General features: G+C 41.3%; 2 protein-coding genes across 2 annotated transcripts in view; one reads left to right on the forward strand and one right to left on the reverse strand.

Moving 5' to 3' along the window:
- Nucleotides 1-9,500: 9,500 nt before the first annotated feature.
- LOC128514775 (NACHT, LRR and PYD domains-containing protein 3-like) overlaps nt 9,501-24,213 on the reverse strand; it is a 38,134-nt gene continuing 23,421 nt past the window's right edge. The window contains exons 6-10 of the mRNA XM_053488628.1: nt 16,795-16,968; nt 16,468-16,641; nt 15,792-15,965; nt 10,717-10,893; nt 9,501-10,595 (exon numbers count right to left, since the gene is read on the reverse strand). Of these exons, the coding sequence (XP_053344603.1) occupies nt 10,589-10,595; nt 10,717-10,893; nt 15,792-15,965; nt 16,468-16,641; nt 16,795-16,968 (706 nt within the window). The 3' untranslated portion in view covers nt 9,501-10,588. The remainder of the gene's footprint in view (nt 10,596-10,716; nt 10,894-15,791; nt 15,966-16,467; nt 16,642-16,794; nt 16,969-24,213) is intronic.
- The window catches only part of LOC128514933 (myb-related transcription factor, partner of profilin-like), an 85,012-nt gene continuing 72,517 nt past the window's right edge, over nt 11,719-24,213 (forward strand). The window contains 1 exon segment of the mRNA XM_053488848.1: nt 11,719-11,779. The gene's annotated coding sequence lies outside the window, so the exon portion shown is untranslated.

The raw sequence follows: 24,213 nt of genomic DNA on the forward strand, positions 1-24,213 counted from the left end.
AGCAGCTTTGCAACCGGCGTAAAACAGGTTGGTAAAAATCATAAAGACTCGATTACAGTAAAGAGTAGTGGTGCAACAGTTATTAGTGCCTTCACTAAACCTTGTGCATTCTGTGCGAAAGATCATACCCTAGATGAATGCCACCAGTTTAACGATAAGACATAAGGACAAATTGGACTTTTTAAAAAAGAATGGATTCTGCTTTGGTTGTTTAGTAAAAGGACACTTAAGCAAAGGCTGCACAAAGAAAATTACATGTCAGTTGTGCTCAAAGAAACATCCTCGCATGCTACACATTTCAGCACAAGACACAGCTCAAGCAATCGTAAAGGGTGACGAAACTGAACCAGTTAAAACACTGCCTGTATGGACCCAGGTAGTTCTGCTACTTTTTGTACAGAGTGTTACATGCCAGTGTGTGTGGCATGTAGGTGTAGAGGCGCGGATGCTGGTGGCGGCGTGCACGCGCGCTTTTTTCTTTCTCTCTCTCTCGCTCTCCCTTTCCTGCAGGTGGCCCCGCCCTGATTGGACGTGCGTGACGTGCGCCAGAATTGGCCGTCTTTGGACCTGCGCGTCTTTTTAAGGTCACAGACGAAAGCCGGAAGCGCGCGCTGTGTGATGTGTTGGGAGATGTTTGCTTGTGCTTGTTTGTTTGTGTTACGAAATAGAACTGTTGGATCGCGCCTGTGTTTGTGAGCTTGTGTGGTCTGAGTTTTTGTTCTCTTTTGTTTATGTTAATTGTTATGTGTTTGTAAATATTGTAAATAGTTATTTTTGTTAGTATATCCATTTCTTTTATGGAAGCAGTAGGGGTTGGGTGCCATTTTTAGTTAGACCCGTTTTCTCCTGTTTTTGAATGTTTAGTTAGGGAGATAGTTTAGCTGTGTTTTTGGTTTAGTTTTTTTTGTAGTTTAGTTAGTTTCTGGGAGGAGATAGGGCAGGGTTTTTGTTTATTGTTTTGGCCTTGGCCCAACCCTGAAGCCAAGAGCTTCCGGTGTGTGCGTGTGAAAAATAAAAAGAGAAAAACAAAGACAAAGTTGGTCGGTTGTTGTTTAAGATTTTATTATTTATTACGCCCTGGGACCCTAGACCTGGGGACGTAACAAGAGTCATTAGCAAGGCGATTAAACGTACAAGGTAAAAAAATTGACATCATGTTAAGCACCATGAATGCGAGGAAACAAGTAGAAAGTTACATGCTTACTGACCTAGAGGTTAGTAGTCTGGAAGAAAACACTTTTGTTGAACTCCCCAAAGTGTTCACACAAAAGAGTATCCCAGTCTCAGTGAAAAACATTCCACAACAGCACGACATTGATAAGTGGCCATACCTCAGCGAAGTAAAATTGCCTCAGATTAATGCTAGAGTTGAAATTCTCATAGGTAACAAAGAGCATAGGCTCCTAGAACCATGGCGAGTAATTAACAGCAGGCACAATGGGCCATATGCAGTAAAGACCGCTCTTGGATGGACCATAAATGGACCTCTTCGAGAGTCGGTCGAGGAAGGCACGTGTGACAATGAGCAAGTGTGCGTTGCAGTCAACAGAGTTTCCATCGAAAGTGTAGAACAAATGCTGATTCAACAGTACAACCACGATTTTCCTGAACGGAACTGCGATGACAAGGCTGAGTTGTCACAAGAGGACTATCAGTTTTTAGACTATGTAACTAACTCCCTGCAGTTCATTGACAATCACTTCTACATCGGCCTCCCATTTAAGAAAGCAGCTATTCAAATGCCCAATAACCGAAGCGCAGCCATGCAGCGCGCACTGAACCTCAAACGGAAGTTTAAGAATAACCGCTCCCTTTACGAAGAGTATTTAAACTTCATGAACGACATGTTTGAAAAGGGTCATGCAGTCAAGGTCCCCACACCTCACCTAAATCGACAAGATGGGCAAGTGTGGTATATACCTCACCATGGTGTATACCATCCTCAAAAGAAAAAGCTAAGGGTAGTCTTTGACTGTGCTGCCAGCTATCAGGGAATATCATTAAATAGCGAGCTCCTGCAGGGACCCGACCTGACAAACTCACTCATTGGGGTGCTCGCACGCTTTAGACAAGAAGAAGTTGCCATGATGGCAGATGTGGAAGCCATGTACTATCAGGTTAGAGTCCAGGAAAAGGACACAGACTTGTTGCGTTTCCTATGGTGGCCGAATGGAGACGTGAGTCAGGACTTGGTCGAGTATAAAATGGTTGTTCATTTGTTTGGTGCAAAATCATCTCCAAGTGTAGCTAACTTCGCTCTTAGGAAAACAGCAGAAGAAAACCGCAGCAATGCATCTGCCGAGGCAGTCAACACAGTACTTTTATGTAGATGACTGCTTGAAGTCTGTTTCTAATCACAATCAAGCAGTTGCGCTATATAGTAATCTCACCAAATTGTGCGCAAGTGGAGGGTTTCACCTCACCAAGTGGGCAAGTAATAGTCGTACATTACTAACTTCCATCCCTGAGAGTGAAAGAATGAAAGACATGAGGGACTTAGATTTGAGTAAAGACGCACTCCCTGTTGAGAGAGCTCTAGGGGTGCTGTCGTGTATTAATTCAGACACGCTCAAGTTTAAGATTAGTTTAAAAAAGCGGCCTGTGACTAGAAGAGGAATCTTGTCAGTCACTAGTTCAATATATGACCCCTTAGGCTTCCTTGCACCAGTCATACTGCCAGCTAAGATCTTAATGCAGCAGTTGTGTTAAGAGAGACTCGCTTGGGACGATGACGTTGCCGAACAATTTATAAAAAGATGGAGGGCCTGGCTACAAGAGTTGCATCAATTGTCTGAGTTTAGTGTAACAAGATGCGTAAAACCAGTTGACTTTGGAGTTACAACTACAGCACAACTTCACCACTTCTCGGATGCAAGTGAAATGGGATATGGAGTTGTCTCATATATTAGGTTAGTAAATGCTGATGGACTCACACACTGTGCATTCATGATGGGGAATTCTCGCGTAGCGCCCTTGAAACAAACTACTATCCCCCGAATGGAAATGACAGCGGCAGTGGTTGCTGTAAACAACGACAAAATGTTGAAAGGTCAACTGGAAATAGAACTGCTGGACTCTGTGTTTTGGACCGACAGCACAACTGTCTTGAGATACATTGTCAATGAAAAACTTCGCTTTAAAACCTTCGTCGCTAACAGAATCTCCATCATACGAGAGTCAACCAAGCCACTGCAGTGGAGGTACGTCAACACTTCAAAAAACCCAGCTGACGCTGCTTCCAGAGGAGTTTCCTGTGAAAAATTCATGAAAAACAACAATTGGATCCATGGTCCCCCCTTTCTTAAAAACCCAGAGAGTAAATGGCCTAAGAACATTCACGATCTATCAACGAAAGAGGATGACATTGAGATTAAACACTCAGCCTCAGTGAATCTCGTAAAGTCTACAGAGAGCACAGATGCCGTGAGTAAATTGATTAACTATCACTCTGACTGGTTCAAGTTAAAAAGATCCGTTGCCTGGATTCTTTGCGTTAAGGATATGCTTAAGCAGAAAACAAAAAGGATTAAGGGACAGGCAAACAACTCAATAACAAGGTCTCTAACAATTAAGGACTTAACAATGGCAGAAAACGAAGTCATTAAGTTCGTTCAAAACCAAAAATTCAAAGACGAAATTTCCATGTTACAAAAGGGTAATGCGTCCGTAAAAAGAAACAGTTGTCTCTCCAAACTAGATCCAGTACTGCAGGATGGAGTGCTAAGAGTTGGAGGACGTCCTGGTAGGTCTGCAATGCCTGAGCATGTAAAACACCCAGTCATTGTACCCAAAGACTCACACATTACAACGTTAATCCTAAGAGACATTCACGAACAGGTCGGACATTGTGGAAGGAATTATATGCTTTCAAAATTGCGGCAGAAATACTGGATTCCGACTGCAAATTCCCTTGTAAGAAAGTTTCTGTCCAGTTGCGTGACATGTAGAAAGATTAGAGCAAAGAATAGTAAACAAAAAATGACAGAACTGCCACGTGATAAAATAACACCAGATTACCCACCGTTCACTAACGTAGGGGTTGACTATTTTGGACCCTTTGAGGTCAAACGGGGCAGAAGTAACGTTAAAAGATATGGCGTATTGTTTACTTGTCTGACAACAAGAGCCGTGCACATTGAAGTCGCGCAGTCATTAGATACAGACTCCTGCTTAAATGCTATTCAATGCTTCATGTGCAGAAGAGGCCAGGTGTCAGTTATGAGAAGTGATAATGGAACAAACTTTATAGGCGCTGAGACTGAATTGCGTAAAGCTATCCAACAGTGGAATCAGTCAACAATTGAAGGCGTCCTCATGCAAAAGGGGATACAATGGATATTTAATCCTCCTGCTGGGTCTCATTTTGGTGGAATATGGGAAAGGCAGATAAGATCAGTTAAAAAAATCTTGAGGTCCGTACTAAAAGAACAAACACTAAACGATGAGAGCTTGCATACATTCCTGTGTGAGGTGGAAGCTATAATGAATGACCGTCCCCTTACCACTGCTACGGACGATCCCACAGACCTGGAGCCCCTGACACCTAACCACCTGCTGCTGATGAAAAAACAGCCAAACTTGCCTCCTGGACTTTTTAAAAAAGAGGACATTTACGCACGTCGCAAGTGGAAGCAAATTCAGTACCTTGCCGACCTATTCTGGAAGCGATGGGTGCGTGAATACTTGCCCTTGCTTCAGGAGCGCCAAAAATGGTCTCAGGTGAGAAAAAAACTCACGATCGGAGATAAAAAAGGATTTGTGAGACGTGTACTGGTCAAAACTAAAACCAGTACACTGGAAAGACCCATCGATAAGCTGTGCCTCATATGTGAAATGGACTGTTAATTACCTTATAAAGTAGTCATGTTCCTTTCATTTGGTACGCAGCGATATGAATACCTTAAGTTAAACCGTTAACAAATGTTTAAAGTGTTAAGAAAGTTATTTTGAATTTTAATCTAATATTAAATGTTGTGACCCAATTGTAAAAAAAAAAAAAAAAAAGAATGTGTGTAATCATTAGTCTTCCTGCCTGTCAATTAGGGGCTGGAAATGTAAGGGCCATATTTCATTCTTGTGATTTGTTGTTGTGTTTATTTCTTTTCAGTCTATTAGTTAAGCATTAAGCATTAAGTATCATACTCATAATTTGTATTGTGACATCATTTCATGAGTTGTTCTGTGACATCATCTCACAGTTATGTAGCTGCATGTCTATCACGCACGTTAGTTGTTAGTTGTTGTTAAGACACGGAAGGATACAGAAAGGTGTGGAGCACACAAGCTTTTGACCGTGAGACAGTAAGCTAAAAGGAATACAGTAAAATGAGTTGTTGTAACTGTAATCTATCGAAGCTACAGAACACAGCAAGCGACTTGTCGTGACTACAGTGGATTTATGCAAGAAACTGTAACAACCGTTGTACTTTGATGTTGAAAATAAACAAGAGACAAAGAAATCAACGAAACGTCTGGAGTCGTCAGTGACACTGTGTAACAAAAGACACGCGTCAGAACTTGTGAATAACATGCACGTACAATTCTGATTCACCATTACATCCTATAACAAAATATATAAGAATTACAAATGATCCATGAGTTTTATTATTTTTATAACCTTAACATTATTTACCTTAGAATGCTATGTCATTTTACTTACCATCACAGTTCACTGCAAGGTTGTTAAATATGATGTGCCACACCCCGGAAGTGATGTCATAGCCACAGATTTATTTTTTTTTATCACATACTTGCTAATGATGAACTCATTGTTGATTTTTAGTAATAAAAACATATCCATGCAAAGATATAAATTATTAAGCTTAACTGTCCCACTTTACCCATTGTCCCACTTTACCACTATTCACCCTACCTATATATATACTCAGCAAAAAAAGAAATTGACTTTCAACTGTTTTTACTTTCAGTAAACCTAATGTGTAAATATTTGTATGAACACTAAAAGAGTCAACACCATAAGACATAAACTAAAAATGTTTCCCAATGTGTCCCTGAATGAAGGGAGGCTCAAAATCAAAAGTACCAGTCAGTATCTGGTGGCCACCAGCTGCTTGAAGTACTGCAGTGCATCTCCTCCTCATGGACTGCCTATTGCAGACAGTCTGAGCACTGATGGAGGGATCGTGTGTTCCTGGTGTGACTCGGGCAGTTGTTGTGGCCATCCTGTACCTGTCACGCGGGTGTGATATTCGGATGTACCCATCCTGTGCAGGTGTTGTTACACGTGGTCTTCTACCACGAGGATGATCAGCTGTCCTTCTTGTCTTCCTGTAGCGCCGTCTTAGGCGTCTCACGGTGCGGACGTGGCGATTTATCGCCCTAGCCACATCAGCGGTCCTCATGCCTCCCTGCAGCATGCCTAATGCACGTTCACACAGACGAGCAGGGACCCTGGGCATCTTTCTTTGGGTGTTTTTCACAGTCGGTAGACAAGTCTCTTTAGTGTCCTGCGTTTTTAGAACTGTGACCTTAAATGCCTACTTTCTGTAAGCTGTTAAGGTCTTAACGACCATTCCACAGGTGCATGTTAATTAATTGATTATGGTTAATTGAACATGCATGGAAAACATTGTTTAAACCCTTTACAATGAAGATCTGTAAAGTTATTTGGATTTTTACAACATTATTGTTGAAATACACAGTCCTGAAAAAGGGGCGTTTCTTTTTTTGCTGAGTATATATATATATACATATACATACATACATATATATATATATATATATATATATATATATATATATATATATATATATATATATATATATATATTGCCAAATGTATTCACTTATCCTTCCAAATCATTGAATTCAGGTGTATAAAATCAAGCCCCTTGGCATGCAGACCACTTCTACAAACTGTTGTGAAAGAATGTGTCACTCTCAGGAGCTCAGTGAATACCAGCATGGTAATGTGATAGGACACCACCTGTGCAATAAGTCCAGTCTTGAAATTTCCTCTCTAAATATCACACAATCAACTGTTTGTGGTATTATAATAAAGTTGAAGTGATTTGGATTGACAGCTATTTAGCCACAGATTGTTAGGCCATGTAAAATCACCGAGCAGGGTCAGAGGATGTCAACAACGTTCTGCAGAGTCAATATCTACAGACTTCCAAACTACATGTGGCCTTCAGATTATCTCAAGAACAGTGTGTAGAGCGCTTCATAGAATGGATTTCCATGGCTGAGCAGCTGCATCCAAGCCTTATATCACCACGTGCAATGAAAAGCATCAAATGCAGTGGTGCTCCACTGCTCTAGAGTCCAGACACTGGACTCTAGAGCAGTGGAGATGTGTTCTCTGTACCCATAACAGTGGCGCACTGTGTGTTCTGATACCTTTCTATTAGAACGGCATTAACGTGTTCAACAGTTTGAGCTACAGCAGGTCTCCTATTGGCTTGGACTACAAAGGGCCAGCCTTCGCTCCTCATGTGCATCAGCGAGTCTTGGCCGCCCATGACCTTGTCACCAGTTCACTGACATCAACTTTAGGGGCAAAACATTTACCTGCCAAATATAGCCCACTCATTTCCAAATGTCACTGTAACAAGATATTGTAAGTGTAGCTACTTTTTTTTTTTAATAAAATGCACGTCCTACCTAGAATTCCTACATACTGTAGAACTACAATATATTATTTATACATTATTCTTTTGCACAGGATTATATTAAGCGGCACGGTGGTGTAGTGGTTAGGACTGTTGCCTTGCATGTCCGGTGTCTGGGTTCAATTCCTGGCCAGGCTCGATTCCCGTTTCTGTGTGCATGTAGTTTGCATGTTCTTCCCATGCTTGGTGGGTTTTTTCTGACATTCCAAAGACATGTAGGTTAGGTTATTGATGTTCCCGAATTGCCCATAGTGAGTGTATGTGTGTGTGCCCTGCGATGGATTAGCAACCTGCCCAGGGTGTACCCCGCCTTGTGCCCTTAGCCTCCTGGAATAGACTCCATGTTCCCTGTGACACTGAATACTGAATAAAGTGGTATAGATGGTGAGTGAGTATTACATATATTGCTTTTGTTTAAACAGACTTTATTATTACATGTTACACTTTCAAGAATGAGACAGTGCTCGTCCTTGGGCAACACATTTATTTCTGTAAAATAGTTAAATGAAAATACTTTTAAACCAGGAGCACTCTTTATCGCGTGTACACCTGAACTCACTCATTACATGCTGAACGCTTACACTCTATTAGCGTCCACGCCCAATTCTCAGCCTAGTGTACCAATTAGAGTGCCTCTGCTAGTAGCTGATTGTTACAAGAACAGCACTCTTAAAAAAAAACATGCACAATATTATCTGTCAAAATCACAGTAGTTTCCAAACGTTACTTAGCTTAAAAAAAATGAATAGGGGCAATATATTACTCTTTTGTTTAACTGTACATAGCCTTACAGGGCTATACATACAGTATAACCAATTTCCAGAACCACTGGTTTCCCTAAAGGCCCGTTCTCAGGAGACTATGTGTATATTGTTGGTGAATGTAAAAGAAACTCAAGTTTTCCAGACACACTTATGTTGAAGTTCATGTTTCTTACTTCCAATTACAGCAGGACACGCTTGATAAGAACAAAAATCAAGCGTGAAAAAAAAAAAATCCGTTGCTCGAATTGGTACTCTGTGCCCATTAGTGATCCACCCACAGGCATATAAAATCACTCTCAACTGATGTCTATAAAACCTTAGTCTTTGGGTATTTCAAACTTTAGATAAAAAAAAAAAAGCTTTTTATTAATTATGCACAACTTATAGGGTCTGGTAATTTAAAGCCACACCCTCATTAATTAAACTCCTCAAGTCACTTGACTTTCCTAGAGATTTGTATGGAGGAATAACTGTGCCAAAATTCACCAAAGCAAAATAGCATTTTTTTTTACTGAACTGAACTAAAACTTGTTGCAATACAAATGTTTGCTCTTCATGTGATATCCTGAATGTGAGGACCTGAATTTTAATACCTGAATTTTGTTGACCTAAAAATACTTTTGAACAGCAACTTACTAAGGTCAATATTTTTGCGTTGAATTTTAACTGTTTGAGTAACATTTCATTTAAAATATACAACCGTAATAAATTGCAGTGCAGAAAATTGCAAGCATTATAAATGCTGTAAGGATTGATTTCCATTACATCAAATTTGTAAAAAAATAAATAAATTTTTTTATTCAGTTCATATAATTCAACATTCTGTTTTGCTTTTAGACTTCCATAAGTTTGTATGGTCAAGAAATAATATACATAAAAAAACCTTATTATAACTTATTATATACTGACTTGCCTCATAATTGTGTATACAGTGTACCTTATTATTGCACACACACACAAACACATTTGTGGGCACACTATTACAATGTAAGGAATTCTTGAATTTTGGTAGACCTCCTTTTGTCTACTCAGTGCTCAGCCTGTATTCTGCTTGTCCCGCCTGGTACCAGGGAACCCCTCAATGATACACACAAGTCAGTGCTCAGTGAGACGTTCAAAGTTTATTGTGGGAGACAGGAGTATATATACGCACATACACAAAGAACCAAAGAAAAGGTGGATGCAGGAGTGTTTACATCCAGTCTGGAATGCTTTTAAAAGATAAGGTAAGGAAGAACATAAATTTAGGAGTAGCTCTGCATTTACGAGCGTTTAACAGTTTTACGACCTTTAACATAAACTTCTATAGGATGTGTTTATTGAAAGTACAGCTTATGTCGTGAGAACAGGAAGAAAATCACTCTGTTCTCATGCACACAGAATACAATAAAACATACTAAAAATCAGATATTCCCTACATACAACAAATACTGTTTTTGTAAAACCTTAATATAGCACATCGAATCTACATAGAAAAACACACCAACAAATACAGACAGGAAAATAAGGCCTTCTAGGTCTTTAAGTCATACACTACTATAATACTACTGTATTGTGGAAAACACACACAAAACATACACAAAATATATACACACATTCATGGAAATATGACATTAGGACAGAAAATTCATTGAGTTTTTTTATTAAATAAGTTTACTTAGACAAAACTATTATTCTAATGAATCATATAAACTCTTGTGTTACTGTTGTGTTGGAGTTTGTTTGTGTGCAGATGAATATGTCAACATGCTCACAAAAGTGTATTTAATCACAGTTTCCCCTGATCATCCTGTTTCCCCTGATCATCTCTGAGATGTTTCTGCAGCTTAACTGGAGTATACTTGTGGTAAATTCAGTTGATTCGGACATGATTTGGAACGGCACAACTCTGTGTGCCGTTCCAAATCATGTCCAAGAGTTGAAGAGTTGCCATAAATTGCAAATGCGAGACATTTACACAACACTGAATAGTTTATGTATAATTATATAAAAACAGTAGTCTCTAGGAAAATACCCCTGGCAACAAATCAGGCAATAGAGTTGTTTACATGATAATCATAAAGAAAAGAAAATTATTTTGAGAAAAAAAATTAACTCAATAACACTCCTGTAATAGAAATCTAATGTTTTACTGCAAGTGCCATGTTGAGCAGAAAAGCATCATATGTCAGTCCTGGTGAGGTCATGTGACTAAAAGCTGTTAGACAGAGAACAGGACAGAATGACAGACAACATTAATCACAAGAGGTCATCAGAGGCGTTACCAGCATCATTCATTTAAAGTGTGTGTAATAAGAGACAGTAATACAGTAACTCACCATAGTGTGGTTAGTGTACAGAGCGGATCTTCTGTAAGAACACTGAGCAAATTCCTTCCTGTTTCTCCTGTTTTATTACAGAACAGGTTCAGCTCTCTCAGGTGTGATGAGGAGTTCGACCTCAGAGCTGAAGCCAGAGCAGCACAACCTTCATCTGTAATACTGCAGTTAAACATCCTGCCAAAAAAATGGAAACATAAAAACCGCTCAGTTTAGGCGCTGATAACATCAACTATACTTTTTTTATATATATATATACAGTACAAAAAGGAATAGATTTCCAGACTCCTAAATTGGGATGTAAGGAAAAGTTTGATTTGACCAAAAATGTAGCTATACAGTAAGTGCACATGCCACACACACACACACACACACACTAATCATTAAGCCACCCATACACATATACCTGACAAGCAAAATGTATACTGCTTGGCAAAAAAAAAAAAAAAAAAAAAAAGTCACACAGACCAAGATTCCACTGATCACCGACCACAAGACCTTTTGCTCCAAAGTCCAAAGAAATTTTGTTTTGTCACAGCCTTCTAGAATGGATTAATATTTAAAAAAAAAAAAAAAAAAATATATATATATATATATATATATATATATATATATATATATATATATATATATAAAATAAATTAATTTTTCCCCTCAGAATTCTACACACAACACCCCATAATGACAACAGGAAAGAACTGAGATTTTTGCAAATGTATTAAAAATAAAAAAAAAAATAAAAAAATTAAGAAAGTACATATTCACACACGGTAGAGTGGCCAGACGGAAGTTTGGAGTTTGCCAAAAGGCACCTGAAGGACTCTCAGACCAGGAGAAACTAACTTCTCAGGTCTGATGAGACTCTCTGGCCACCCTACCATATGGGCCTGATTGGTGGATTGCTGCAGGAATGGTTGTCCTCCTGGAAGGTTCTCCTTTCTCCACAGAGAAACTCTGGAGCTCTGACAGAGTGACCATCGGGTTCTTGGTCACCTCCCTGACTAAGGCCCTTCTCCCCCGATCGCTCAGTTTAGATGGCCGGCCAGCTCTAGGAAGAGTCCTGGTGGTTTTGAACTTTTTCCACTTATGGATGATGGAGGCCACTGTGCTCATTGGGACCTTCAAAGTAGCAGAAATGTTTCTGTAACCTTCCCCAGATTTGTGCCTCGAGACAATCCTGTCTCGGAGGTCTACAGACAATTCCTTTGACTTCATGCTGGGTTTGTGCTCTGACATGAACTGTCAACTGTGTTACCTTATATAGACAGGTGTGTGTCTCTCCAAAACATGTCCAATCAACTGAATTTACCACAAGTGGACTCCAATTAAGCTGCAGAAACATCTCAAGGATGATCAGGGGAAACAGGATGCGTCTGAGGTTAATTTTGCAAACAATGTGAATACATATGTACATGTGCTTTCTCAAATTTTTTATTTTTAATAACTTTGTCTTAAGTAAAAATCTCAAGTAAACTTTTTTCATGTTGTCATTATGGGGTGTTGTGTGTAGAATTTTGAGGAAAAAAATAAATTTAATCTATTTTAGAATAAGGCTGTGACATAACAAAATGTGGAAAAAGTGGTGCGCTGTGAATACTTTCCGCTCCCTAGCACGTGTGTTTTTTTTTCTAATGACTCTCACTAACAAGTGTTTTTTTTTTTTTTTAATTGACACAGAGCTGTTTAATCCCAATGCTGTGAGTTCTCATCACAATGTGTGTGCAATTAGCTTTACTTTGACTATGAAACATATCTCTGATGTAGGTTTTTTTTTACCATGCATTTTTACTTAGTGTTTAAGTGATCTACATTTAATGATTTTTTTTTGCCACATTTGTTCCACGAAGTTGAAGGTTCAGCACCATCCTTACAGGGTTTAATGGTGTGTTAGACAGTATTTTATTCAGTTAGTAATTTTACTTCTCCTTAATTGATTTTTGTACTTACTGTAATGCAGGTCATTAATTGGATTCTAATAAAGTCAGATTTTTTTTTTTTGTCCGTCACTGTGTAAAAGGGATTAGGGGATGATGCACCCAATGGATAAGGAGGAAGGGAGATGGAAGGAGGCTTGCACACTGAAGAATTAGGAGTGAAGCAAATAAAGAAAACTGACCAAATAAAAATGTATGAACTTCCTAAAATTTTACCTAAAACTGTATATAAACAAAATGACTGATAATTCCATATCACCAGCAATTTCACAGCAAAGATTGCAAAGGCATCACCCTCAAAATTTAGGTAAAAGAAAGGTTAAAATTTGCCAGTCTACAGCCTGTGATGAGCTTTTTTTTAATGGAAGGTAATTATCCTTATACCAAGCCAGCTACCACTGCATGTTCTACCTAACGTCCCCATTTTTGTTTGCCTATTTCAGCAACAAATCTGTGCCAAAAAGGACAGCCCATAAATCATTGATAACTGGCAAAGCCCTAAAATGACAGCAACTCAGGGACACAGCTTCAAACTTCCATGTTTTAGTGAAAACACCTTAACTTGATACGAATTCCAAAAACTAGAAAAAGAAGACAAGCTTGATCTTGTCTCTTTCCTTATCCTCCAAATACAGTTACAGAGGAAGTGAAGACAAGCCTGTTGTCCAAGTACAGCAAGAATATGTACTGTATTGATTGAACCCCAAACAGTCTCTGCAACAGCCACTAAAAAGTTGTAAAAATACTGATGCCAGAGGAAATACAATTTCACCCAAACAACCCAAGCGACTTGCCAAACACAGTCTTTAGCCTATGGGCCATTGGTACTGGCTCACATGGCTGCGTCCAATAATTATGTCAATGGTAAAACATCTGTGAAAACATCTGTGCCCCAGAGAGACCATCCAACTTCTCTACACAAAGTAGAGGGACTGTGTCTTTTTGTGTCTATAATCAAGAAGCATTCTAAAATGGACATCTTGCTTTTTGACAAGAATGTTTGGGAAAGCATATTGGATCCTTTTTTTCTTGATCAGACAAAATTCCAGAAGGTAACGTATGCGGGCCTTTACATTCTCTTAATAAAATTTGAAAGATGTGTTGTTGTCACCTTCATACACAGAAAAAACAAATGGATACTTCTACAGTAGCATCTGAACCTGTTGTTGTTTCAAAGCAATCATAACAAAAGAGTAGAAGAGGCAGTGGTTATTTTGGTTTTATATACTGTATATACCTACAGTACTCACAAAAGTACACTCTTCCACTTTCAGCAAACATTTTAGTTTATCTTCTCAAAGGACATTATTATAGAAATTCAACTTGGATATATTTTAGAGTCGTCAATGTGCAATTTGTATACCAGTACAGATTTACTGTCCTCTGAAAATAACTCAACATACAGCCATTATTGTCAAAATAGCTGGCAACAAAAGTAGGTACATCCCTTTTTTTTTGCCCGTCTGTAAATCTTTACCCATGTAAAGTCACATGTCATATTCATCATGTTCATGTGATTGTCAGTGGCCACGTGTGTCTCCAGACCTGAACCCTATTGAGCACCTGTGGGGTCTCCTCAAGCGGAAGATGGTGAACATCCAGCAGCTCCGTGATATCATTTTGGGGGAGTGGAAGAGAATCCCAGCCACAACATGTGCAACCGTGGGGAATACTGTATATCCAATTTCCATTTCTATAGTATTGTCCCTTGTGAACATATAATAAAGTGGTTGCTGAAATGTGAGGGGTGTATTTACTTTTGTAAGGTTGTACTCACTTTTGTGAGATACTGTACTGTATACTGTTTATATATGCTTCCTCTGTGTCACATAATTTGTGAGCATAGTGTACACACAGTTATATGTCTCAGGAAAGCCAGTTTAGAGACAATTATAACTTAATAAAGATGAGGAATGTGTTGAGGACATTAGACATTGGGTGCTCATTGACTTCCTTCTCTGTAATTCTGACAAGACAGAAGTACTGGTGCTGCGACTACATGCAGCTAGAAGAAACTTTCTGTTCTGTTGCATCATGTGCAGCAGTAAAGACCTTGTGTGAATATTAATCCTAGTGTTTCATTTGAAGCTCATGTCTACTTTTATCAAAACTTGCAGACTATTTGATGGTTCATGGTGGAATGAAAACTACAACAGAGGTCAGAGTTTTTCTTAAGTCCCAAAGTTATGAAATAGCTTTTAAATCATTGATTGAGACGCAGACACAGTCTCAATGTTTAATTAAGTCTGAAAACATATTTTGTTAAGTCTTTTGAGAATAGGCTTATTTCTAGGTAAAGGAGCAGATCTGGGGGACTCATGGACGTAGAGTATTATGGTGAACTCGTATGTTTAGATGCTGTCTTCCCCACTCTCACTGATCACCACTGACTGTTGACGATGGGGTGACTGATTGATTTACTTCTCAGGAAGACCCTCATGTCTGTGTTTCCCTCTGGCTCTTAGGCAGTTATAGTTAGTCCTGCCAGAGTCACTGCCAGAGTCACTGCTCTGCACTAAATATACATTCACCTTATGCATCATGTGACTGTGAGGATACCTACCTGTTCACTCTCCACTACCTTTTACCCCTGTCCCCCTTCTCTTGTTCTCTCTTACTTTCTCTCTCTCTCTCGCTCTATCTCTCTCACTAAGTACACATGGCACTCCTGGGGTACCAGTGGTCCTGACCCTTTCCGACCTCCGGACCTGCCTGTTTCACCCCTACACTTTTGAGTTCACTATGCATGAAAAACAATAAATGCTGCAGCGGATAGTCAATATGAGCTTTAAAATATTGCTAAAATCCCTGCAGCAAAACAACAGTGATTATCCGAAACCATCCCACACACCAACAGATGATTCTCAAATCCAACTAGTAAAAGCCAGATAGACTGAGGCCAGCATCTACCAATCCTGCACTATAATACAGGTAATTAATAGAGAGTAGATAATTTGCTACAAATGAATAAAGGTAAACATCAACAGAAAACAAAAAAAAAAGCCTCAGTTCTGTGTGTGTGTGTATGGACAAACAGTAAGTTGTGTGTGTGTGTGTGTGTGTGTGTGTGTGTGTGTGTGTATGGACAGACAGTAAGTCAGGTGTGTGTGTGTATGGACAGACAGTAAGTCAGAAGCTCACCGTAGTTTCTCCAGTGTACAGTGTGGATTCTCCAGTCCAGCAGAGAGCAGCTTCACTCCTGCATCCTGAAGTTTATAGTCACTTAGGTCCAGTTCTCTCAGACTAGAGGAGTTTAAACTGAACACTGAGGACAGAACTCTGCAGCTTTCATCTGTCAGTTTACACTCCCACAGCCTGAAAGGTAAATTCCACACACACATGTAAAAACAGACATAATACAGCTATAATATAGAAGACAGGACACCACAACAGCAGAGGAATGGGGATGTCTTTCTGCATTCGGCAAAATCTAATATACAGTTTATTATAAGACTGTTCAGTCACATACAAAAGACACACATGTTGGAGCAGCTGCCTACAAATACCAGACTCTAATTTGGGCTCAAATTTCTACAAATAAAACTACACATATTGTAGACTTCTTTCAAATATGAACTTAAAAAAAGGTTTGAATATTATGAACACTAGACAGATACAAGCACAAATAATAAATTATACATTTGTCAACAACACCTGGTGCCATTCAAATCAAGAATCACTAAAATGTTTTCTCAAATGTCCAGTTGACAAGCATTCACTGCTGATAAGAAGTATAAAATAACACATACAGTAACTCAATATATGAGAAAAACAAACAGACACTATGTAAACTTTCGAGATAAAGTGATGCTCTGACCTCAGTATCTCCAGTGTACAGTGTGGATTCTCCAGTCCAGCAGAGAGCACCTTCACTCCTGAATCCTGCAGGTTATTGTAACTCAGGTTTAGTTCTCTCAGTCTGGAGGAGTTTGAGCTGAGGACTGAGGACAGAACTCTACAGCTCTCATCTGTCAGATTACACACACTTAGACTGAAAAAGACAAAATATAGTATATAATGTAAGAATTTATACCTGGTAAGGGGAAAAATATTATTATTATTATTATTATTATTAATTTTAGTGGGCAAACTGCATCTTCAACTCAGCATTATTTTAGTTAGTGAGTTAGGGGGGAGATGTTACTTTAGTGTCTCCAGTGTACAGCGTGGATTCTTCAGTCCAGCAGAGAGCAGCTTCACTCCTGAATCTTGCAGGTTGTTGTGACTCAGGTCCAGTTCCCTCAGACTGGAGAAGTTTGAGCTGAGAACTGATGACAGAACTCTACAGCTTTCATTTGTCAGTTTACACCAGCAAAGACTGGAAGACAAATTATAAACTTTCAGACAACTAGCCCTGAATCCTGGACACTGAACTCCACAGGACTTTGCATGTCTCCTGACACTGTGTTGCTAAACATTAAAACAAATACATTATCAAGTTTGCTGATGACAAACTTGGTTGTGGCTCTTTATCAACATGTTGAGTCCTGCAAAGAGTTGCTGGAGTTCCTTGGAGTATACATCACAAATAATTTGAACAAGGCCTTAACGTTCTAAGGAGAATGACAAAAGGTAATATGTGTACATCCATCCTGAATTGTTCTACATAAGTATCATAGAGAGGATCACTGTCTGGTGCAAAAACGTCTCGGGTTACTTTGCTGTAACCCTGTTCCCTGAAAAGGCGGGAACGAGATGCTGCGTTAAAACACTATGGGAACATCTTTTCGTGTTGCCAGTTGTGAAGCATGTGTGTATCAAACACGCCAAATTTTGGCCTGTATAACCTCAGTAGGGTGACGTCATCTGATTAGACGCACCTGCAGGTTATAAATACAGGTGAACCGGAAACATTCCTCAGATTGATTTGTCTGAACGGACGTCTGGTCACGAGGCAGTGCGGCATTGGGACGCAGCATCTCGTTCCCGCCTTTTCAGGGAACAGGGTTACAGCAAAGTAACCCAAGACTTTCAAAGGCTACACTTGATGCTACGTGAAAACGCTATGGGAACGAGAGTACCAATGTCGCCGCACTGCAAGTTTCTGGACCCCTGAGTTGTGTAGCGTGTGCGCACAAGGCCGAGAGGTCTCAGAACTACGTCTGGGAAGCCGACTCGAGGACTCGTGAGCCCGGAGTGGCATGAACATCCAGACTATAAAATCTAACAAATGTGTGCGGAGAGGAAACCCTCTGTGTCACACACTTGCTGCAGGGCAATACCTCTTGCTAGTGCAATAGATGAGGCGATCCCCTTGGTTGAATGAGCCCCCCGGTTGCGGCCCCAAAACATGTAAAAGCTGCTCTGACTTACGCCACTGGCTGATGCGGTGGATGTAAATCTGAAGAGCATGTACTGGACAGTAAGTGAAGTCTTTCCTGCTCCGAAGCTGTAAAGGCAGAGAACAAAAGGCTTCAAAAATACAGTAATAGGGTGCATGTTGTTAATGGAACTTTCCGAAGATAGTTCAGTGAGGATGCAAAATGGCACTGACTAGCCTGGTTACAGGCTGAAATGGCGGTTACGTACGTCCTGAGCGTAGTAGGGCACAAGCCCGAGGACAACTTTTTCTGCAGAAACTCCTACCTGCTTCATCATGCACAAACTTTTAAATACATTCCATTTGAGGGCATAAGCTTTTCTAGGGTAGGGAGCCCTAGCACTTAGAATAGACTTAATTACGCTGGCTGGGAGACCAGCTTGACTTAGTTGGTCCCGTTCAGGGACTGAACATGAAGGTTCCAAAACTCGGGCTGTGGGTGAAATATCATCCCCTGCGCCTGAGACAGAAGATCCCACCTCATTGGAATCCCCCCATGGTGAGAGGGATACTAGATCCGAGAACCACACTCTGGTCGGCCAACAGGGCGCTATCAATAAGAGGCACAAACGCTGTTGATGGACCCTTGCCAAGACTTCCATGAGCGGAGCTATCAGGCAAAACGCATAAAGGCGTAAACTGGGCCACATACGGGCAAAGCCGTACAGAACCAGGGGAGCTGGAAGAGTCAGTGAGTAGTAAAGGGGACATTTGCTAATCTTGCGAGGCAAAGAGGTCCACCTCTGCTACATGAAATTTCCCCCAGATTGACCCAGAGTAAAAACCGGGGTCTGACCACATAGGAAGGGTATGAAGCACCTGACGCGTACCTTTATTGGGTATTGGCCCTAGAGTGAAATCCCCTGGTTCCTAACCACAACTGAGATGCTCTTATGTGCAGAAGGCCCAAAGGTGTCACCGTGGATACAGCTGCCATAAGAGTCAAGATCTCTGAAAGTGATTGTCACTTTCTGGTCTAACTTGGGACAGCCAGCGAAATCTAAAAATTGGACGCAGCCCCCCGTTCCTCTTGGAACCAAGAAATACTGACTGTAGTAGCCTGAATCACAGTTTGGTAGGGGAACATGTTCCATGGCCCCATTCCCCAGCAACTTCTGTCAACAGATGCACACTTTCCGGTACCACAGAAATACTCTTAAGGGAAAGAGCGCTGAGTGCCGCTCCCCGGGTCCTGAGCGCGTAGGCTATCAGGACTTATTTTTAGTGAAGAAGTCAGTGCGGCGATCTGATCTTTTGGAGGCTGTCTGTGAGGGGCGACGAGCCGTACCCCAGTCCTTACGGGGGGGGATGCCCGACTGCTGACGCTTTCCTTCTGCGCCTCTCGTCTGGTGAGAATCAGATCTGGTCCAGGCTGGGTGGCCGACGGCCTCGACTCCTAAGCACAACGTGGGAGAAATTTCCCAAAGGCCTGTTCATACAATCTAGCCTCTCAGAACCTAGTTGCGATGGTTTTAACAGCGTCCCCGAATAGGCCGGAAGGTGAAACAGGAGCATCAAGGAGAAAAGTTCTGTCCTTATCCTTGATGCCTGTTAGATTTAGCCATAGGTGTCTTTTAGCCATAGAACGGCCGATAGCACGGGCTGTCTGTCTGTTTAGTCGCACGCAGGAATAAATTAGTAGCCCCGCATAATTCAGTGAATGCTGCTTGATTTACCGTGCTGCTCGTGCTCAGATCTTTCTGCAGATCAGCCTGGTACGCCTGCAAAACCGCCATGATGTGCAAGGAAGCGCCGGCCTGACCTGCTGCTTAAAACGCTTTCCCTGCAAGGATAGAAGAAGTTCTAAACGGCTTGGAGGGAAGTGTTGGTTTCTTTCATGAAGATGATGCCGCAGGAGAGTGATAGCCCACAAGCGTCTCTTCTATCTGGGGCATCACAGTGTAGCCTTATGCTTTTGCATCCACGATATTCAAATAAAACAAAGTCGATGGAACAAAAATACGGAAAGAAAAAAGGATTCCTTCAAGAACGAGACATTTCATTGTGGAGGTCATCAAAGAATGGAAGAGAGCAGCGTTTTGGCTCCATCTCCTGGCCACTCGACAGGAATCTGTTGTGTAATTTTGAGTGTTTTGGGTGAGCTTGCTCCTGTGGCCAATCAATATGCAGTCGTTCGACTGCACGCGTTATAACCTCAAGCAGCTCCTCATATTCTCTCTCATCTTTAGAGGAGCGTTCTGAGGAAGCTACTTCCATTTCCACAGAAGCAGGGGAGTGAGTCTCTTCAACGCACCCACGAGAGGCACCGGAGTGTGCTCATGAAGTGAAAGGAGAGAGTTCAGGATCGAGGGAGAGGGCGAGAGAAAGGAGGGGGTCCGTTTCCGGTTCACCTGTATTTATAACCTGCAGGTGCGTCTAATCAGATGATGTCACCCTACCGAGGTTATATAGGCCAACATTTGGCGTGTTTGATACACACATGTTTTACAACCGGCAACATGAAAAGATGTTCCCATAGCGTTTTCACGCAGCATCGAGTGTAGCCTTTGAAAGGGAACTGCTCTATTTGGGACAGGAAAGCAACCATAAGCTGAAAAAGGACAAAGCCATCCACAATACTCAGAGATCACATATCACTGCCTATAACATGGGGCTTTTTCTTTCAGAAACACAGAAGAACATAAGGGTATGTCATACAATATTCACAGAGCAGTAAAGGAGGCAAAGCAGCACTACAGAGATAACTAGAGTTCCAGCTCCAAACATGTGGCTCTAGAAGGCTGTGGCAAAAACTAAGAATGACTAATTTACCAATATCTAAACAAATGAGTATGCAGACACATATATTGCAGAAAAGGTGATTTTTTTTTAAATCTCACTATGAGGCTGCAGCTAACCGCGCTAATGGTGCCAGCAGTACTAATAGTGCTAGCAGTGCTCATAAAATAAGATTGTCAGTATGGGAAACACTGTCAGCATCTTGGAGTACAATGTGAGGACAGCCTTCAGCAGAGTAAACACCATGATGGCATCTTATGTTAACTCCTTAGAGCGTGCACCAACCAGGTAGCACTGGTCTGCCTCAATGACCATTACCTTGTAGCCCTGACCTCAGTTGTGATTAAAAGCTTTAAAAAACTGGTCAAAGACTTCATCGTGTCTTCATTCACACACTGGACTGACTTAACGCCATTTGGACAACAGGAGGAAAAATTATGTTAAAGTGCCCCTATTATGCCATTTTAAAGGTTGCTAATATTGCTTAATGAGTCTCTTAAAACATGGTTACATGTATGCAAGGTCAAAAAACACTTTAGTTTTTTCCAAAAATAGATTTAATTTTACCCCATTTCTAAATGGGGTAACATACCTAAATGGGATACAGACCAAGATGGCGGCGCGTGCGCAACGCGAGGCTCGGCGTCTCTCCAGAAACTGCAGTTTAGTAGTTATTTACTTAATCATATTCAGTTTATTTACGCAAAACGCTTTCTGTCTAACGTCATATAGTAGTAGAGGAACAGGAACTTTTAGACATCAATTTACAAGAAATAAACAGTGGCATAGTAGACTTTCGTCTCATTCCTCTTGAGATCTACAAGCCATCGGAGGTTACGGGCTATCCCCGGCCAGGCGGAAGTGCTCGCAGGCGGCGAAATGACCGTAAACAAAGGCGGGGGAAGCGCGGAGGGCTCCGTGCTAAGCTAAGGCTAACACCACACCGGCTTTCCTTACCCAGCATTTTCCTTGCTAATGTGAGGTCTCTGGTAAATAAGATGGACAAACTGCGACTCTGTATTGCCAACAGCAAAAAATTAACGGACTGCAACATTCTAATATTTACGGAAACATGGCTAAGCAGCGACATTCCCAACAGCGCAACCGAACTAACTGGACGCTTCATCCTACGAGCGGACAGGACAAATGAGGGCTCCGGGAAGACCAAAGGTGGAGGTTTATGAATTTATGTAAACAAAGCCTGGTGTACTAAGTGCACGGTCATTGGAAGTCACTGTTCTGCTGATGTGGAATTTCTAACGATTAAATGCAGACCCTTCTATCTACCGAGGGAGTTTACAACTACAGTTATAACTGCTGCATACATACCACCTGATGCTAATGCTAAGACTGCTATGAAAGAACTGCATGAAGCTATTAGCAAACAACAGACTGCTTATCCTGAGGCTGCTTTCATTGTTGCAGGGGATTTTAATCACTCTAACTTGAGAACAGTACTCCCCAATTTTTTTCAAAATGTAGACTGTCATACAAGAGGAAGCAAACCTCTGGATCATGTCTATACAAACATAGCTGAGGCATACAAAGCTTTAACCCTACCCCACCTGGGACAGTCTGATCACCTTTCATTGTTCTTGCTCCCCAAATACACTTCGCTCATCAAACGTGTGAAGCCCTCAGTTACATCCATCAGAGTGTGGACTGGAGAAACTGACACTATACTTCAGGACCAATTCCATCACACTGACTGGAGTAGGTTTGCCTGTCAAGCTACTTCTGACTCTCACACGGACATTAATCTGTACACTTCTTCTGTTTTGGACCACATCAAAGCCACCATTGACAGTGTAACAACTGTGAAACAGATTACAACATACCCCAATCAGAAGCCATGGATGAACAGGGAAGTTCGGCTCCTGCTCAAGGCCCGGAATGCTGCCTTTAGATCAGGAGATGCGCAAGCCTATAGTGCATCTAGAGCTGACCTGAAAAGGGGTATTGATAAGCCCAAGTGGAGCTACAAGTTGAGGATCGAAGATCATTTCAAAAACTATGATCCTCGGCGTATGTGGCAGGGCAAACAGTCCATCAGTGACTAGAAACCCACCCACTCTGCACTCATATCCACTGAAGTCTCCTTCCTCAACGAACTTAATTTCTATGCTCGTTTTGATCGGAGTCACCAAGGAACAATCACTACGTCTATACCACCTGTGAACTTTCAGCCTCTCTCACTTTCCACCGCAGAAGTCTTTGCTGCCTTCAGCAGGATAAATAAACGTAAAGCTGCTGGCCCTGATGGAATACCTGGACGTGTGCTCAGAACCTGTGCTGAACAGCTGTCTGAGGTCATGACGGACATCTTTAATCTGTCCTTATCCCAAGCAACAGTGCCGACTTGCCTTAAATCCACCTCTATCGTACCTGTGCCTAAACACTCCAAACCCATGTGCCTTAATGATTACAGACCAATTGCACTCACACCCATACCCATGAAGTGCTTCGAGCGATTAGTCCTAGCTCACCTCAAGAAAAGCCTTCCACCCACACTAGACCCTCATCAGTTCTCCTACCGTGAAAATAGGAGCATTGAAGATGCTGTCTCCCTAACACTACGTGTTCAATACAGTCATCCCCTCCAGGCTGATTACGAAGCTCGCTGATCTCGCAATCAACACCTCTCTATGCAGCTGGATACTGGATTTTCTGACCAACAGACCATAGAATGTTAAATCCAATAACATTCTCTCCTCAACCATCATTCTAAACACCGGCGTTCCACAAGGCTGTGTACTGAGCCCCTTCCTGTTTTCACTGTACACGCATGACTGCAGTCCTATGTATGGTTCCAATACCATAATTAAGTTTGCTGATGACACAACAGTGATTGGCCTCATCAATGACAACGACGAGACCAACTACAGGGCAGAGGTAATGCACTTGGCCGAGTGGTGTGCTGACAATCACCTGCTCCTGAACACCAGTAAGACCAAGGAGCTCATTGTGGACTTCAGAAGAAGAGGTAATACACACACCCCTGTCTACATCAATGGGACAATGGTCGAACGTGTTACCACCCTAAAGTTCCTGGGGATACACATTTCTGAGGACTTAACCTGGTTCACTAATACCTCCAGTCTTCTCAAGAAAGCTTCCCAGCGTTTCTTCTTCCTGAGACTACTGAGGAAGAATCACCTTTCTAAGGACATAATAAACAATTTCTATCGTTGTGCAGTAGAGAGCATCCTAACCAGCTGCATTACAGTCTGGTACGGTAACTGCTCTGTTTCGGACCGTAAATCCATCCAAAGGGTGGTGAAAACCGCCCAGCGCATCATTGGTACCCCTCTTCATGGCATTGAGGAGGTGTACAAGAAAAGGTGTCTGCTTAGGGCCTGTAGCATTGTGAAAGACACCTCTCACCCTGCACATGAACTGTTTTCTCTCCTTCCCTCTGGAAAAAGGTTTAGATGCCTAAAAGCCAAGAGCAGCAGGATGAGAAACAGTTTTTACCCCACAGTGATTACCTTATTGAACACTTCA

This window comes from Clarias gariepinus, chromosome 27 (assembly GCF_024256425.1).
Source record: "Clarias gariepinus isolate MV-2021 ecotype Netherlands chromosome 27, CGAR_prim_01v2, whole genome shotgun sequence".
Taxonomy (NCBI): domain Eukaryota; kingdom Metazoa; phylum Chordata; class Actinopteri; order Siluriformes; family Clariidae; genus Clarias; species Clarias gariepinus.